The 15,514-nt window shown below is 41.7% G+C and overlaps 2 protein-coding genes across 2 annotated transcripts in view; one reads left to right on the top strand and one right to left on the bottom strand.

Moving 5' to 3' along the window:
- Positions 1-1,074: 1,074 nt before the first annotated feature.
- On the bottom strand, positions 1,075-2,691 carry LOC128708683 (caspase-8). The gene is made up of 3 exons (XM_053803663.1): positions 2,635-2,691; positions 1,274-2,574; positions 1,075-1,207 (listed from the first exon to the last, which is right to left on the bottom strand). The coding sequence occupies exons 1-3, from the start codon at positions 2,689-2,691 to the stop codon at positions 1,075-1,077; spliced, it is 1,491 nt and encodes a 496-aa protein (XP_053659638.1).
- A 1,952-nt stretch (positions 2,692-4,643) lies between these two features.
- The window catches only part of LOC128706757 (patronin), a 50,755-nt gene continuing 39,884 nt past the window's right edge, over positions 4,644-15,514 (top strand). Inside the window, exon 1 of the mRNA XM_053801700.1 lies at positions 4,644-4,712. Within this exon, the coding sequence (XP_053657675.1) occupies positions 4,644-4,712 (69 nt within the window). The remainder of the gene's footprint in view (positions 4,713-15,514) is intronic.

Here is a 15,514-nt window from a genome sequence, read left to right as displayed (position 1 = left end):
GTTCCACTTTGTGTCGCTAATGTCAAGTATCGAGGCACACACATGCAAAAAAGAACACGCATACACAAACACACAATGGAATGGGTCAGGAAAGGATACTGCAGCGTATTTTCCAATGACTACACGATTGCACTAAACACATATGAGGAAATTGGTATGATGAAATTCGTTGCTGTGTTCTGTTGCAACACTTTTCATCTTTAACGGGTTGTGCTTCACACGGGTATTGTGCTGGGCTGTGCACGTGCAATTACGCTTCGAGCAACATCGTCGCTATTCCGTATTGTAAATCTCACCATAAAGCTTACCTTCACCGTAGGTTGGGACGGATACGTTCATTAATCCAAACAAAGATTGATAAACGAAAGGAACATTTTACGCGGAGGATTGCCAACGTTCAATAAACTCGACAAACATGATTACACCATAGAACAAAACTGCCCAAACGGGGTTGCTTAGTATCACTTTGAAGCTTTTCTTTCGTTGTGCAGGCGAGCATTCTTCTTTACAGCTTTCTACTACATCTTTCACTCGACTATAACCATGGTACGCGTTGGGATAGGGGATGTTTTTGGAAGCTTTTTTCACTACTTGGCGTTGGGGTGCACACGCATTTTTCCTGTGCCTGCTGCTGCTCGGTTGGCAATTTTGGGTGGGGAATTTACGGACGACGGCGTTGCTGTCAACGAACCGTCGCTTTTCATCGGACTAGCCTTTCATACACACCAGCGAGAAAGGATATCTAGGTTTTGGTTCATCGATTATTTCTGACTTTTCGTTTCATCGACCACCGTACGTCGATCTAGATGGGGACGCATGGTTTCAACATGCGGCCCAACCGTTACGGTGTGTTTATTCATTTAATTTGAAACCTTTTTACGTTTTTTGCAATTTTAAAGATTTACTTTTCCTTCAATGGTCCAATGGACAAACAAATGGTAAAACCTACTTAAAACACCTTCTAAAAATTTAACAAAATACAGTTTAAAACATGATTTTATTACTCTTAACATTTAAGGGCACTGATACACTTGAAAATAAGTTTCTCTTGTCTTATTTTTATACTCTTTGAGTTTAAGTTCTTCGTTGGAAGTAAAGCTTTTTGCTTAATGTACTTTGCACAATCGGCACCATGCATTCATTGCCATATCCTCGTTTGCTCGATACATCGTTTATCACAGCTGTTAGTATATCCATGATATGTTCACTGAAAAAACAAGACCGTTACAATCGTAGATTTATTTCAATTTAGATATTACCGTGAGAAATTTACCTTTCATGCAATTGACGCAATTTTGCACACAGTTCCTGAATAAACCAGGAACCCTTTTCGATGTGCCTTATCGACGCAAATCCAGGCACGGTGGACCAGGCGACTAGAAAATCCATAAACACCGATGCCGTCCTTTCTTCGCCGTCAATCCCATCGAGTTCGTGGTTCGGTATCGGGACGGCCGATTGCAGATCCGCACCCTGGCAAGCCTGCACGATCAATAGCTTCGGTTTCCCAGTGAGTCGTTCATTAGCCATCAGTTGCTGGATAGCTTTCACTTCCACCGGAATGCTATTCGAACCGAACACCTTACCTTCCTGACCATGGGAAAGTAGGCAAACCACCAATGAACAGTGCATTGATTTTATACGTTGAACAGCGTGTTGCACCGATTGCAATATTTGGTGATGTGTGTTGTTTTCCTCTACTATCAGCTCGTACCCAAACTCCGTGAAGAGGTTTTCCAATGCTTTTTTGTCCACCTCAGTGCCCTTGCGATCTTTCAAAGGTCTAGGAGGCACCAGTTCGATAAGCTCTGGGTTTGTTTCGCGGTAAAATGTGAATTGGTTTATCAGCAAAACAATACCTGCTCGTTCAGGATGGAATGTGTAGGATTCCAGAGGTGATGGTGTCGTTTGTACCTTCGTTATTACAGACTCTGATGGACTGTGTCCGGCGGATACATCAGAGATGTTGGGAATGTTCTTTGTGCTAGCATCAGATTGTTCCTGATTCTGATGGGAAAGATGACGATTAAAATGCGATACGATACTCTTCAGGAAATCACTCTCGACGTACATCTCTACCGCTTTGCATGCGGCGGTTAGCACCAAAAGGTTACTTTCTTGGCCTGATTGTTTCAATCCCAGTTGAATACCTTCGTTGCAAAGTAGTTGAAGTAGAGTAATTTCCATACATTGATTCTGTTGTAAAGGATTGCCCGTAGAACGCTGCAACTGATTCACCAGTTTGGATGTATTCTCATCATTAAGCCGTTCACAAAAGTGGTACAATCCCTTCAGCATCGGGTGAACAAAGCAAGCAATTTCAGCCGTTCGTGGAAAAAATTTCACCCGCAGCTCATCGTCATCGTAACCAGCACGTAGCAGCAAAAGGTTCTGTTCCATGATAGTCAGTACTTCAAGAAACTCGTCCTCCCAATCGCTTGATTGATGCACGTAATTCATCCAGTCCACCAGGAAGTTCGTTTCCTCGGAAGCCGAAGCTCGACTCGCTACGGTAAGAATTTGCAGCGCATATTGTGGGTTCCGGTGTCCGTACAGTAGAAAAATCAGCGATACCTACAAAGAAGAGTGGATTTTTGAATTAGTCAACAAAACATTGAATATATTGCCACTTACCTTATCTTCATAAGAAAGCGAATTTTCAATAAAATTAACATCTTCTTGCGAGAGCATCGCGGTAGAATTGTGTGTTTATTTACATTCTCTTGATTACCGAACTGACAGCAGTACCCAAGGTGCATAGAAAGTAAAGTTCGACTATGTTTTTTGAAATTGCTTGACTGTTATTGGTAACCATATTACTTTCTTGAACGATTTATTTTTCAGTGTATGAGAAAGTGCTTGCCGATTCATGAAGAGTCGTATAATTGTTGTGTTTTTTCATCTCAATATAAAATCCATCATGTTGGAAGAATTGAAAATCTACACTTCTCCATCTTGAACTTCTCCATCAATTTTGCTATTTGGGCACGAGCAATCGCAGCATAAATCAAGATGCGTAGATACGACTTTCGAACATATGTTTCAAGATGGCGCTTCATGGCCCGAAAGCTTGAAGGTGGATCTGACAAATATATGAATCTTGGCACATCCATTTGTAACCTCGAGCAGGACGGGTGTGTGTCGCTCGTCGTCCGTGTCTAAACAGCATAAATTTAGTGTAAATTACACCGTAATTTAGCGTACCCGTGTGTATACTGTTAGTTTTGTGGTACGCCCTCGCTGTGGGCATACGAGGCGTAAACGTATTATAGGGCAGAACAAGTTAGAAATGATATCGTTATTTAGTCCACCGTGGAAGAACGCGCAGAGTGTGCATTAGCAGCAGCAGCAGCAGCAGTGGAGTGTAAGAATTTCGGTCAAAGTGCAAAGAAAACTTGCAAACAAAGTGAAAAAGTGTTCTGTGTGGGATAAAGATGCTGCGCGTTTAGTGGGAATGTGTGTCTCTGGTTTGCAATTCCGTGAATGATTGAATTGCCGTAAAGTGTAAAGCCGACGTGTGTATGTCACTTGGATAGGTCTCGAATCTTGCAAATCGGCACTCAGAAGTGTTGTGTGTGCGTGTCCAGGTGGCTAGTGAAATTCAACTTTTTCCATTTCGGTTCGAAGCGTCAAGTGTGCATAAGTATCAAATCCAAAGCAACAGCAAATAAATGTAAAGTTAGAAAATATGCTGTTCCGTGAAAAGTGTGTGTGAATGTGTGTGCGAGCTCACTACTACCACGACGGTAAACGAGGAAGCGAAAGTGTGTGTCGCGTGTGTTGTACGTGTAAGAGCGTGTGTGTGTGTGCGTGTATGCATGTGTGTGTCGAGTGTATTGAATGAAGAAAGAAAAAAAAACGAGTGGAAAGAAATGATGTCAAAACCGGAGCCCAATTGATGAGGCTTTCGCTGAAAGGTTGATTTTTCCATCCATACGGAAGTGTTGCGAGCGCGTTACCGGAAGTGAACGGTTCAGGTGGTCGTAAATTCGGGAGCATTTGCACCAGCTGCAAAGGTCCATCCTCCGCGACTTAAATCCACCACCAACACGTCTCATCTCCTCCAACCCCCCTGCGCACTCTGTGTTCGATTTCGATCGGGAGAGGTTACTTGGATTACTCATCTGTGAATCGGTGTGGTTCGCTGTTTTTTTGCGTATAGCCGCCTGTGTGGGGTTCATCGTTGTGCGCGATTTCGTCATCGGTTCGATTTGTGCGGGGTTGCTGACATATACCTCGCGCTGGGCCCCTCTCGTACCGCGGTCGGTCCCATTGCAACTGAAAGGCGTACCGTTTTGTGGTTTTTGCGTTCTGTAGGTGAACCGAGTATCCTGGTCACGGCACCACCGTATGCAACCTGTTCTCACATCATCATCCCACGGCAACCCGTGCGCGTTGCTGGGTGAGAGCATAAGTTGCAGCAAAAATTGTCACTCTCCTCCACCGCTCCCCGCCACATCCCCTCACCGCTCACACCTTCGTTCGTCTCATCAATGCACGGCGAAGAAGCGTTTGGTGATGCATTTTACATCGTTCGCAACGCACCACTGAACTTTGACTGTGTGTGAGAACGAGAGAGAGAGAAAGAGAACAACAACGATAAAAGGAAAAAAGCGTGGAAAACCGCCCCAGCAGAGTAAACCATGGAAAACCAACATCAGCAACCATCAACACGGTCTGCGTACGACATGGAAACCCAGGAATCCAGATTTGTAAGTAATGTTTTGGTACTAGAGTTTCAAGAAAATTATTCCGCATTAACAAAACCTGCCCGCTAATGCGTAGAATCGAACACTTTTGGCTGTCACCTTGTGCGAGGAAGATGCACAAGGCCATGGTCACCGTTTCACAAAGGGGGAAACATGACGTTTGAAAAGCTTTCCAGTTTGCGGAGGGCATCCATCGACGAAATGTGTAGCTCTGAGAATGAACGGATCTGAGTGTTCCTTGTTTGGGCAAACAATCTGTAGTGTGAGCCTTTGTAGTCAACTATCAAACCCCCATCTAGTAGGCGAGTTTGCGCAACAGTTTGGGGTGAAATGTAGAGCATTCTTGTCAGACAGCGCGAGGTGACAGTGTGTGTACGAGTGTATTCGTCTAACGATGTTGCTCGGACTTTCTTTGTGTGCGCAATGTTTAGGTGTGGAAAACCGTCATCTGATGCTTTTCTCGGACAGTTTAAGTGGAGAATTTGATCAATCAAATTTAGACGAGATTTTGTCGCAGTGAATAAACTTTAAATTACATTCCAAAAGTCAAGGTAATGGGATGAATTACAACGCACCCATTAGAACTCGGTAAATTTACATAACAAACAAACAGTGTTCTAATATGACATTAGCTAACGAATGTTGTTTCTCCTGACTATTTTTTTGCATAATGTCGTAAAAGATTCAAAACCAAACCAGGAACATTATTTAATGTTTGTTGAACATTGGTATTTGTCCAATATTCAATCGGCTATGCACCTTGAATGAAGCGCTTGTTTTTCCTGGAAATGATTCACAAGTAGATTAACACAACTTCGTTACCATTCCTGAATTTTGAGCAACCTAAAATGCATTCTCTTTAAGCGTTGTGTTGTTGGAATTCGTCACCACACACTCTGTAGTGTATGTTTGAAAACAAAGGGCGCAAATATGACAACACAGATAACACCGATTGACCAAACCGCTGATTGATCGTATCTTATCTACTTGTGTTACTGTTCTTGTTTTCCCTTTCGGTGTTCTTTTCCCAGAGACTCATCCATCTTTTTAAGTTTCGCGAATATAAAGCTGTCAACAATTTGAACAATTCACACTCGATTGTTGTAACAAACTTTTTTAACCTGCCTAGGTGATGTACAGCCATACCTTTCCCAGTTACACATTCCACTGCATTCCTTCGTTCGTTTGCCAGCTGTTTTGTGTACGTAAAGCCCAAAGAAATGAACCGCCATGGCCCGGTTATCGTCATCATAATCGACCAAAAAAGACCTCCGTTGAGTGGCAATAATAAGAAAAAAAATATAAACCGTTGAAGAAATGCTTATCAAATTCCGCGATATATGTACAATAAACGGGCACACAAGTGCATACATATACACACCGTGTTCTCATTCCTGAGCAAAGCGCAAGCCCGATGACTCGGTGTATGCACAGCGGAGAGTTCGCAATTTCGCAAAGTGCATCAACCACGTCAAGCGTAATGGTCCGATTCATTCTGCCTCTTATTTAATTTTGCAAAAAAACAAGGGATTATATGTAATTGTTTTTCAATGTTTTAGTAGTCTCGGTCTGGTGTAAGCTGTTGAAAGTCACTTAAACATGGCCATTGTGTTCTGAAAGGAATTTTGAGTTAATGAAATTGTTATAATTAAAAAAATGACGAATTTGTAGTCATCTTCAATGAACTCCAATATTAACGTAATAGAAATTTTTCTTTAAAAAAATAACATCCCAAATTATAGAAGATTTAAAGCATGATCTTAAGCTTTCGATGAAAAAGGAATGCGATAATGGAGATTACCAAAAGCGAAAGCAAAAGTAAACCCAACAAAGCTTTTAATTACCTTTCAGAAACATAAAACCATTTGTCGAACACTGTTTATCAACATTGCAAATCAACCTGCCACGGTTGGTGGCGAACAGGAAGGGTGGGATGATCTACTATCTACTTTCCACCCCGTGCGGCAAGGGAACCACTTTCGCTCTCACCTCGCCAGTGTTCCGTTTTCACCGACCCCAAGCTTTGTGTCACCTTTCGCCGTGTGGCCTTTCGCCGATTTCCATTGACAGTGGCACCACAAAACTGGGTATTTATTTTCCATTTATTCGCCCATCTCTGCCACCCGAGTGTCCCTCCCCTTTATTCCGACGCTAAACCGGATTTATACAAAAGGCTGCTTTTCCTTCCATTCCCCGATGGGTTGGGAACGTGCTTCTTATCATTTGTGTCTATTTTTCTGACAGAAGGCGGGCGGGGCTTCGGCGACACGGGAAAATGGGTGCAGCAACACTAGCTACATGTGACACATCATGTCGTGATGGTGTTGATGTTTTGAATTTTTAAAACAAGGGCCAAAGGTTCATGCATTACTAGGGCTGGGAGCACAAACGCCACACCCGTCTCGCGCAGACGGCTTAAGACGCACAAAACTCCAATGATTATTTATGCTCCTCGGGCGTGTGTGCTGCTTATCAGTGGAGAGGTAAATCCCCCACGCTACATCGGAAGCACAATTCACTCACACACCCTCGGTGGGGATGCATTTTTGACTCGTTTGAAACCCGGTTTAATGACTACCGGCTTCGGGTTTGTGCGAACTGCAGGAGCTTTCACGAGTTTTGTTTGTTTATCTGCACAAACCATGGTAAGATATACAAATTGAGGTTAGATCATGTTCGAATATGATTTGTCCAGTAAAACAAACATGAAATTCATATTAAAAGTTAGTTAATTTGGTGGTACCATTTGTGTGTGTGTGTGATAAGGGGTTTGTGGTCCACGTGTAAATCTCAGAACAATTAATCAAACAAGAAGGGTGCTTTACTTATAGGAACTTAACTGGATTACTTCCTTCCAATTCTCCCCGCGGTGTGTGTGAGGTGAAAGCTATCACACGCCGACTCTCTGCAACCTTCTGGTTCCACACGATGCTTCGTACCCCCTTCTACGTCCCCAATTTCCCCGACTCCCTTGGCGCACCATTCACACGAGACAACGAAATTAAATTAAGAGGCAGAATTTTAATTTATTGCCCATTGAAAAAGAAACCGAAACCGCGGGCGGTTATACAGGGAAGGAAAGCGGGCTGATGATCGTGATGACGATGACGATAGTGATGATGATGAAGGGAAAAAATGCAACCGAAGATGGAACCGAGGGAAAGAAAACAGCGCTCAGGAACACCGGAACCGGTGGGAATAAGAAGAGACGATATTTTTCGATGGCGTGCCGATTGCGTTCGGTCTGCTGGTCAGCTTGCGTTGGTCGCAGCTTGGTGCGCTTAGACGTCCAGGGGCAGTGGTCGGCAATGTATGGCTCAGGTGCTACTAAAAATGATCCATGGTTCAGGAACTCCAAGTGCATCTCTTTAGTATTCACGTATATAAGAGGCTTAGAGTAAAATTACTATCAAGTCAAATAATCTTTAGTTTATAAGATGCAGCACTAGGGCGGCCCGGTGGCGTGATGGTAGCGGAGCCGGTCTTCACACGAACGGACCGGACCAAAATCCCATCCGGGCCAATACCCCGTAGCAAGGACTGATTATCCGGCTACGTGGTAAAATAAGTCGATACGGCCAGGCCGTTCTAACGAAAAAAAAAAAGATGCAGCACTTAAAATATGTTTTTAAAAATAATTGTTACTGTTTTATTCACCACCGGAGGTAATGTAGTTTTATTTTTTCAATATTCTGAAATGAATATATATATATATAACTCTCTTAAAATGTATTAAATAAATAATCGAAGAACTATTCTAGTCCAAAAATCCCATTCGGACCAATCCTCCGTAGCAATTGACTATCTGGCTACGTGGTAAAATAAGTCTTGTAAGCCAGAAATGACCGGAATCATATTCTAAGCCTATTTTTTGTATGCGTTTTAACGTTTCCAGACTTATCCGCTTACAGCCTGCCATACAAATGACACGCCAGATTAAGCCTAGGAAAAAAATAGATTGGTTTCCTAATAAAAGCAGCTAACCCAAGCTCGATAAATGTCAAAACAACGAATTTTGCTAGCTGATCTGAGCCAAGTTAGGTTATGTTTCCCGTGTGCGAAAAATGTTAACAAATTTTTTTAACGAAAACAACTGAATAAAAATTATTTTAATAGTCAGTTTTATGTATTGTTTCAAATGAAATGAATTTTAAGCTAAATTTTAATCGATTTTTTCTAATTGTTCGGTTGCGCAAAAATGATACCTTTGTGTCATTTTTTGTGTTCAAATGCTATACTATGAAAGAGAGAGAGAGAGAGATAGAGAGAGAGAGAAAGAGAGAGAGAAGTTTGGATATATCTTCAATGTTCAATGTTGTCCAACAGCTCCATATTTATCTGCTTGCCGGCCACTGAGTTGCTGCTTTCGATAGAGCTTATCTCATCGTTGGCTTTCCTCTTTAGGAAGGGATGAAAAATTGGGAGATATCTACCCAAAGTGCGCAACCTAGTTTTTGCCAGCTGCGAAGCTTTCTGCCAGTTTTTCAGACACAGAAATCGACATCTCCAATTGTGGGCAATGGGAATTTTGCAGTATTTTCTCTGTGTGTGTGTGGTTGGGAAAACATGAAGCTAATGATATTTATCATAGCAAATGCCTCTATTTCGCGTGAAAATTATGTATCCTACGCTACCGGAGGGCGGTGGGAGGATAGATTGATGAATAATTTAGCGAAAACCAGTTTGTTAATACCGTTCATATGCCCGGTAGGGTATAATTTTGTCATTTTTTGTTGTTGTTTCTATTACACTTTTTGCCACCCAAATAGCGTTCGGGAATCGTTTCGCGGTGGACGGAGTTGCAGGCCACTCGATAAGAGATGAATAGTTTCGTACAACATTTTAAGACGCTCGCGTTAAACACTATCTGTGTTTGGCAAGACGAAAGGAAAGGAAGAAACATATGTGTGTGTGTGTTAGTGGTGGCCAACGTTTGCAGGAAACGGTTGTTTGAGCGCCGCCCGCTAACACAGATGATCAGTGAAGCTTGCTTAATGCAATTCATTGCATTCCACCACGGTGGATGGTACATCTTACGGCCAATCTGATGAAGGTTTTCCTGTTTTCCTTTTACTGCCGAATCATACATTGTCTTGTCGTTCTTCCACATGTGTGTATGTTTTTGACTCTTCCGACAACATATTTAGCTTGACGTCATATGTGCGCATGTGGCTATTTTCTAAATGAGTTGATGATTTTTCTAAAATTTCTTTCCGGTTGTCCGGTTGGTTTGCGTTTAAGCTGCTCCAGAAGGGGGTATTGAACTCTGACGTCCGGAAAAACGTGGGTTTCCGAGGGTTTTTTTAGTTAGTTAGCTATAATTTAATGACAAACATGGAATATATATGTTTAGTCAGCCGTTTTCCGACTATAAACTATATTTGTGGGTCTATTAGGGACAGGTGCAGCTAGGCATTCCTGTTGGCCACTAACTGTTCGGCAGACATCACAGAGACCGCACCGTTTGTCCAAGATCAAAACAGATACTTTTTGTGTAATTTCTGACACATTTCCTGTCATCGTACGTAGCATTATGTTAAAAGTGAAATAATAAATTATGTTTTTTTTTCTAATCGTCAAGCAAAATTATTCACTTTCTCACGCAACTGTAAGAAATATGAAACCCAACGCATAATGCCAGCCGTTAAAGCTGACGGTTGGTGCGCGAAGATACGGATCAAAACAAAAGGGAAAGTGAACATACGCACGAGCGCGCTATCATTCGTTTTCGTGCTTCAATTTCGCTTGATAGCTTTATGCCGGTGTTCGATAATTTTTGTTTTACATCTCCCCGATGTTTGTACTCCCATTAATGCGTAATGATAGACTCTGCACGTCAAGAGAGTCATTTGATCACACTCCATCCCGTGATGGTGGGTTGAAATCTGCGCAAACTAAGCCACATGCACGCCCAACACGGCAGGGCGCTCGAATAGCCGGGTGGAAACACGCACAATGCCTTTGTCATGTCAGTGACCTTCAACTCTGCTTTTCGTGGGTCATTGTTGAAGGGGGGTACATCTTCCATTGAAATGCAAAGGCTTTTTTTTGTGCTGCATGTTTACACACGATTTTCACATGTCAATCTCCCGCTACCTGTGCATGAGCATGGCGTTATTTAGGATGAAATGATTTCACCACTGTGATAAAGTGTTTCAGCTCACTCACGTACACACCAAATTGAATGCTTTATGTTGCTAATAGCAGTGCAATGTTTTTGGCACCTTTCGTGTGTATTGCTGGCCGTAGGATAACAGATTTTTCCATGCACGGGATGTAATGTTGCTGATGCTGATATGGCCCCGATCGATAATGGTCAGGTCAGGTTTTTCGTGTGCGGTCGTGTGGGTGTCCTTGCCGGTTTTACCTGTTCGATGGAAGACGATGAAGAAGTGTGATTTTGTATGTTGCTGGACTCGGAAGACATCTTTCTGACCGGACCTAACCCCTGTATGCAGAACTGACTGTCCAGCTACGGAAAAATAAAATCAAAGAAAGCCATTAATGGCAGGTCTCTAGGCCTCTTGCGGTTGTCGTGCGCGATAAAGTAGAAAAATTAATTTAAATTTCATTAAAAAAATAACCTCTGATCTTCGAATTCGAACTCGACTTTCGAAACATTCATTGTTGAGAGTAAAGCAAAGGAAGGAAAAGTCAGTGACCCGCAATTTGATCGATTGACAAGTTCACCAAGGTGTGAAGAAATCATTATCTGGCGCTGTGTTTAACCCACACCACATGAATATTCAGCTCATTTTCTCGAAGCAATAAACATCCAGATTAGGTTTGATGAATTAGGTCAAGAGGCACTTGGAGAAATGATACTTCCTTCAAACGCCCCGTTTGGTGATCGTTTCGGTGTGGCTGAAGCACACTGTCTTCGAGAGTGTGTAAAGAAGTATCACCACCCACTATCGCATATCGCAACATCACAAAATTACCGTTGTAGCTTTTAGACCATGCTGATGAATGTTTAGGGAACTCCCAAAACACACTCACACACACTTCTACCAGTAGCAAACTCCCCGTAAGACATTCGCGCAGTGACCCCATTGGTAATGCACCGATCATCATCATATCGACATGCTGCTCACGTTTAGTGGGTTAGGAGGTTTCGCAAAAAATAAATCAACCGCGCAAGAAAGAGAGAACAAACAGAAGACTACATGAAATAAGTTAAACGTAACTGCGGTACACACCTGCCCCCACATATTATGGCGCGGTGCGACTTTCCTTTTGAAGACAATGAAATGAAAAATATGCTGAATATTTGAGGGCTCACCAATCCGCGAACTTAGAAAGTGCACTCGTGTCAGCGTGTAGTCGAATGATTTTTTGTCAGTTAAACGAAAACTACTGTGTGTGTGCGGAAAAAAAATACATGAAACGCAATAAATAAATCAATATTTCATAAAATCAATTGAAAACCGAAAAATGGTTCCTCAAATCAAAATTGAATGCCGAAGAGAAAATCGAGATTTAAAAAAAAATACATAGATAATTCATCATAAAAGCTAGGTCAGAAGCGGAAGGAACCTCATGAGACAGGTTTAGGATGAAAAAAAAAAAACAAAACAAATGTATTACCGATGGAATCCATTTTCGGAGCATTTCCATATCCGCTGAATTCGGTTGTGTCCACGGTGAAAGGTGCAACGGTGTTGGATTAGCAGGAGAAAATATGAGCACACCGTGGGCAAAACGTGAACCGTGTGGTAGTTGCGATGATGTCACGGTTCCGTACTGCTATTCCAAACGAATGACACGCGGGGGCCATCGATTTTCACTGTTGCAAGAACTCATCATTAATTTGCAAAGACAAGCTTGCGTCATACTAAATTTAGCCTGATGTTTTATGGCGATCTATGTCTGGCGAGGTTTGTGTACTGGCTTCTTCAGTGTTTTTTCTTCGCCAGCTGATGCATTCGGATGGCGCCCGATCGAGCGTAACTGGATGCGAAATGTTATTTAAAATTAGACGAATTGAAAACATTCAAACCAATCATTTAATTGATTTGTTTCTTGGTTTGGTGCTATTTTGCCGCATCTTATAAATATCACGCTCCAAAATAGCGATCCGGTGATATCACCATCACCGGAGGAAAATCGCCTCACTTACCGATTCCTTTGGGTATCATTTTCCAACCCGCGTCCCCCATGAGAAAAAGGGAACATGATTGCATTCCGCAACATGATGGTAGAAGAAGGAAATTCGAATGATCTGTTAAACGAACCATGATTTCCTTTCCCTTTTTTTCTATGCGTTTGCCGGGGCCACATTTTACACGTTCGATGTGTGTGCAAGGCGGCATGTTGTTAAAGTAGGTGTTAATGGAAATTGGTTCAAAGTTCGTTTGAAATGCCGCTGCCAGAAGCGCTTGGAGAAGCTTCAAGGAAGGATGTTGTTGAAACCAACCTAATGAGAAATGCATTTCGTTAAAGCCCATTATTAACTGTTTGTTTTACCAACATTAAACAGAACTCAAACGTATTGGGTTGGAACATTGGTCAAAAAAATATTGGCTTTTTGTGATATTCCTTTTGATACGCTGCCCTTCTTATGACGAATGCACGGCTAAAAGGGTGTGTCGATATCGATTAAACAGTGGCCTATATATTGACCGAAATATTATGTATTTTTACTTACTTATCGGCTGACAGCACATACATAAAAATCACAATTCCATTGCACTAAATCGTCTTCACAATTGTTTAAAAAAATTGTTTAAATTTTAGGATAACACCAAATAAATGAAGATAGCAAGCTAACCTGGTCGTAAAGTTTGCCAGACTGACGGTTCCATTCTTTTAGTTCTTTCATTCGTTCAAAACTTTCTGTACGTAACAACTAAAGATTTAAAAAAATTGTAAATTTATTTAAATATTCTCAAGAACACAATTTCTTTCTAACTTGTTTTTGGGAGGGAAGAACTTACCCTTCACGCGAAAGTACCCTGTTAACAGAATCGGCTGCGAAACAAAATAAAGGTATATCAGCATAATCGCACCTTGGCATGCAACCGTACTGTTCTGCAACCGTACTGTAGACAGTACTGTTCTCATTCATACTCACTGTGCAATATAGGAAAAAATAAACAAAGGAAAAATCATCCATCCACTTATCCGCAGTATTAGTACTATATTTACGGATATGTTGTAAAACGAAGGGTATTCGGTTCACACTAGTGATGTGCATAATGGTTCAGAATGAATGAATGATTTTAATCTTTCTAGGGAGTGATTCAATACAATTCTCCAAGAAGAGTATTTAAAACTCTTTGCGATTTATCTCATTCACAAAGAATAAAATCATTCAGAATAATTAAGATTTTATTCTTCAAAGCGACCTGCAATTCCATGATTTAAATTGTGTCTTAACTCTTACGAGAGTTAACTCCTAACTTAACTCTTCACGGCGATCTTTAACTCACGATTTAAATCGTGAGTTTACTCTAGCGAGAGTTACCCGTGACAATGCTCACTTAATCGTGAGAGATTTAAATCTTTAAGAGTGAGTTTAAGAGTGAAATCTTCATTCTATTTTTTTTAACTCGGATATAATTCCTTGAAAAGAATTAAATTTCCCATCTCTAGTTCACACTCTCGGCGTAGTTTGTGTATCGAATGGCTCAAGCTGAGCCATTTTGATTTCTTTTGCTAAAGCTTCTCCTTTAATACGCATACGATGACTGTCACAAATAGAATGCTGTGAGGTTGGTCGGCGAGTGGAGTCGCTTAACGCTCAGCAAACAAAACCATCATCTTTGCCCAGTCATGGTTGTCCAGGTGTCCACTTATGTAATTAAAATAACGAACCCATTCTTCCAAAAAGCATATGGTTTTATTTTGCCTTTTTTCGATGAATAATACGGACTACACTTTATGGAATGGAAAAGGTTAATTAATAGCTTTCGACAAGCTTGACTGAGTGTAGTGGGCTTAGTCGGAAAACTGTTCTCCTTAGCTCCTTAGTGATATTAACTTTACAAACATGTATTATCAACACTACAAAATGGAAACTAATTAAGTGGCTATTGTGTAAAGTAAGATGGCAACTAATGTAGATTATTAGTCTAACAAATCATTAGGTATTTCAATATCCAGACATAATTCTTCTCTGAACGCCAATAAATTTGTTGCTATTGTGGTTGTGAAATGTCACCTCTCTAATCACATTCGTGTGTACTGCTCTTACGGCTTTCTTTCTTGTTCCATCTCACCTGTACGACTGCTTCAACCTCCCATTCGGCCGAATGACTTCATTCATTGATAAATATTTAACACCCCAACAGTTGGAGTGGAGTCGTTTCATCTGCCCAGCAATGATTTTGTTGTTTCAAGCTTTGACATTCTGGCGACTAATGCCGACTAGTTGCCATCTATCATTTGTTCGCTTTGTGTGCGTAAGTTTGACAAGGAAATTGAGGGCTAGGTCACGATGGAATGGCGTCGCACAGAAGGCAAGGGGAAGATTTTTGTTTTTCGCCCACACTTCATGTTTGAAGTCATGCGTTCGTGCCACGATGTAATGTAGTGGCGGGTTATTTACCTGGACCACAGCGGCATTATGACGCTACTTCTACTACTACCACCACCACCATTTGGATACGATCACTTAGAGCTGTGTGGTTACGGGGCCCGATGACGGCAGCTTTCAGTAAGCAGCGGGCGATTCGTCGTACGGCATCTTCGTGGGAGTACATCCGAGGTTGCAGCAGCGATTCTGTCGGTAGTTCGATCCTAAAATCTCGCAGCGGTTGTCGTAGGACTTGGAATGAAATACACAAAATCGCCATTAAACACAG

This window comes from Anopheles marshallii, chromosome 2, assembly GCF_943734725.1.
Source record: "Anopheles marshallii chromosome 2, idAnoMarsDA_429_01, whole genome shotgun sequence".
Taxonomy (NCBI): Eukaryota; Metazoa; Arthropoda; class Insecta; order Diptera; family Culicidae; genus Anopheles; species Anopheles marshallii.
Note: the sequence above shows the minus strand (reverse complement) of the source record. Positions and strands in the feature narration are given on the sequence as shown.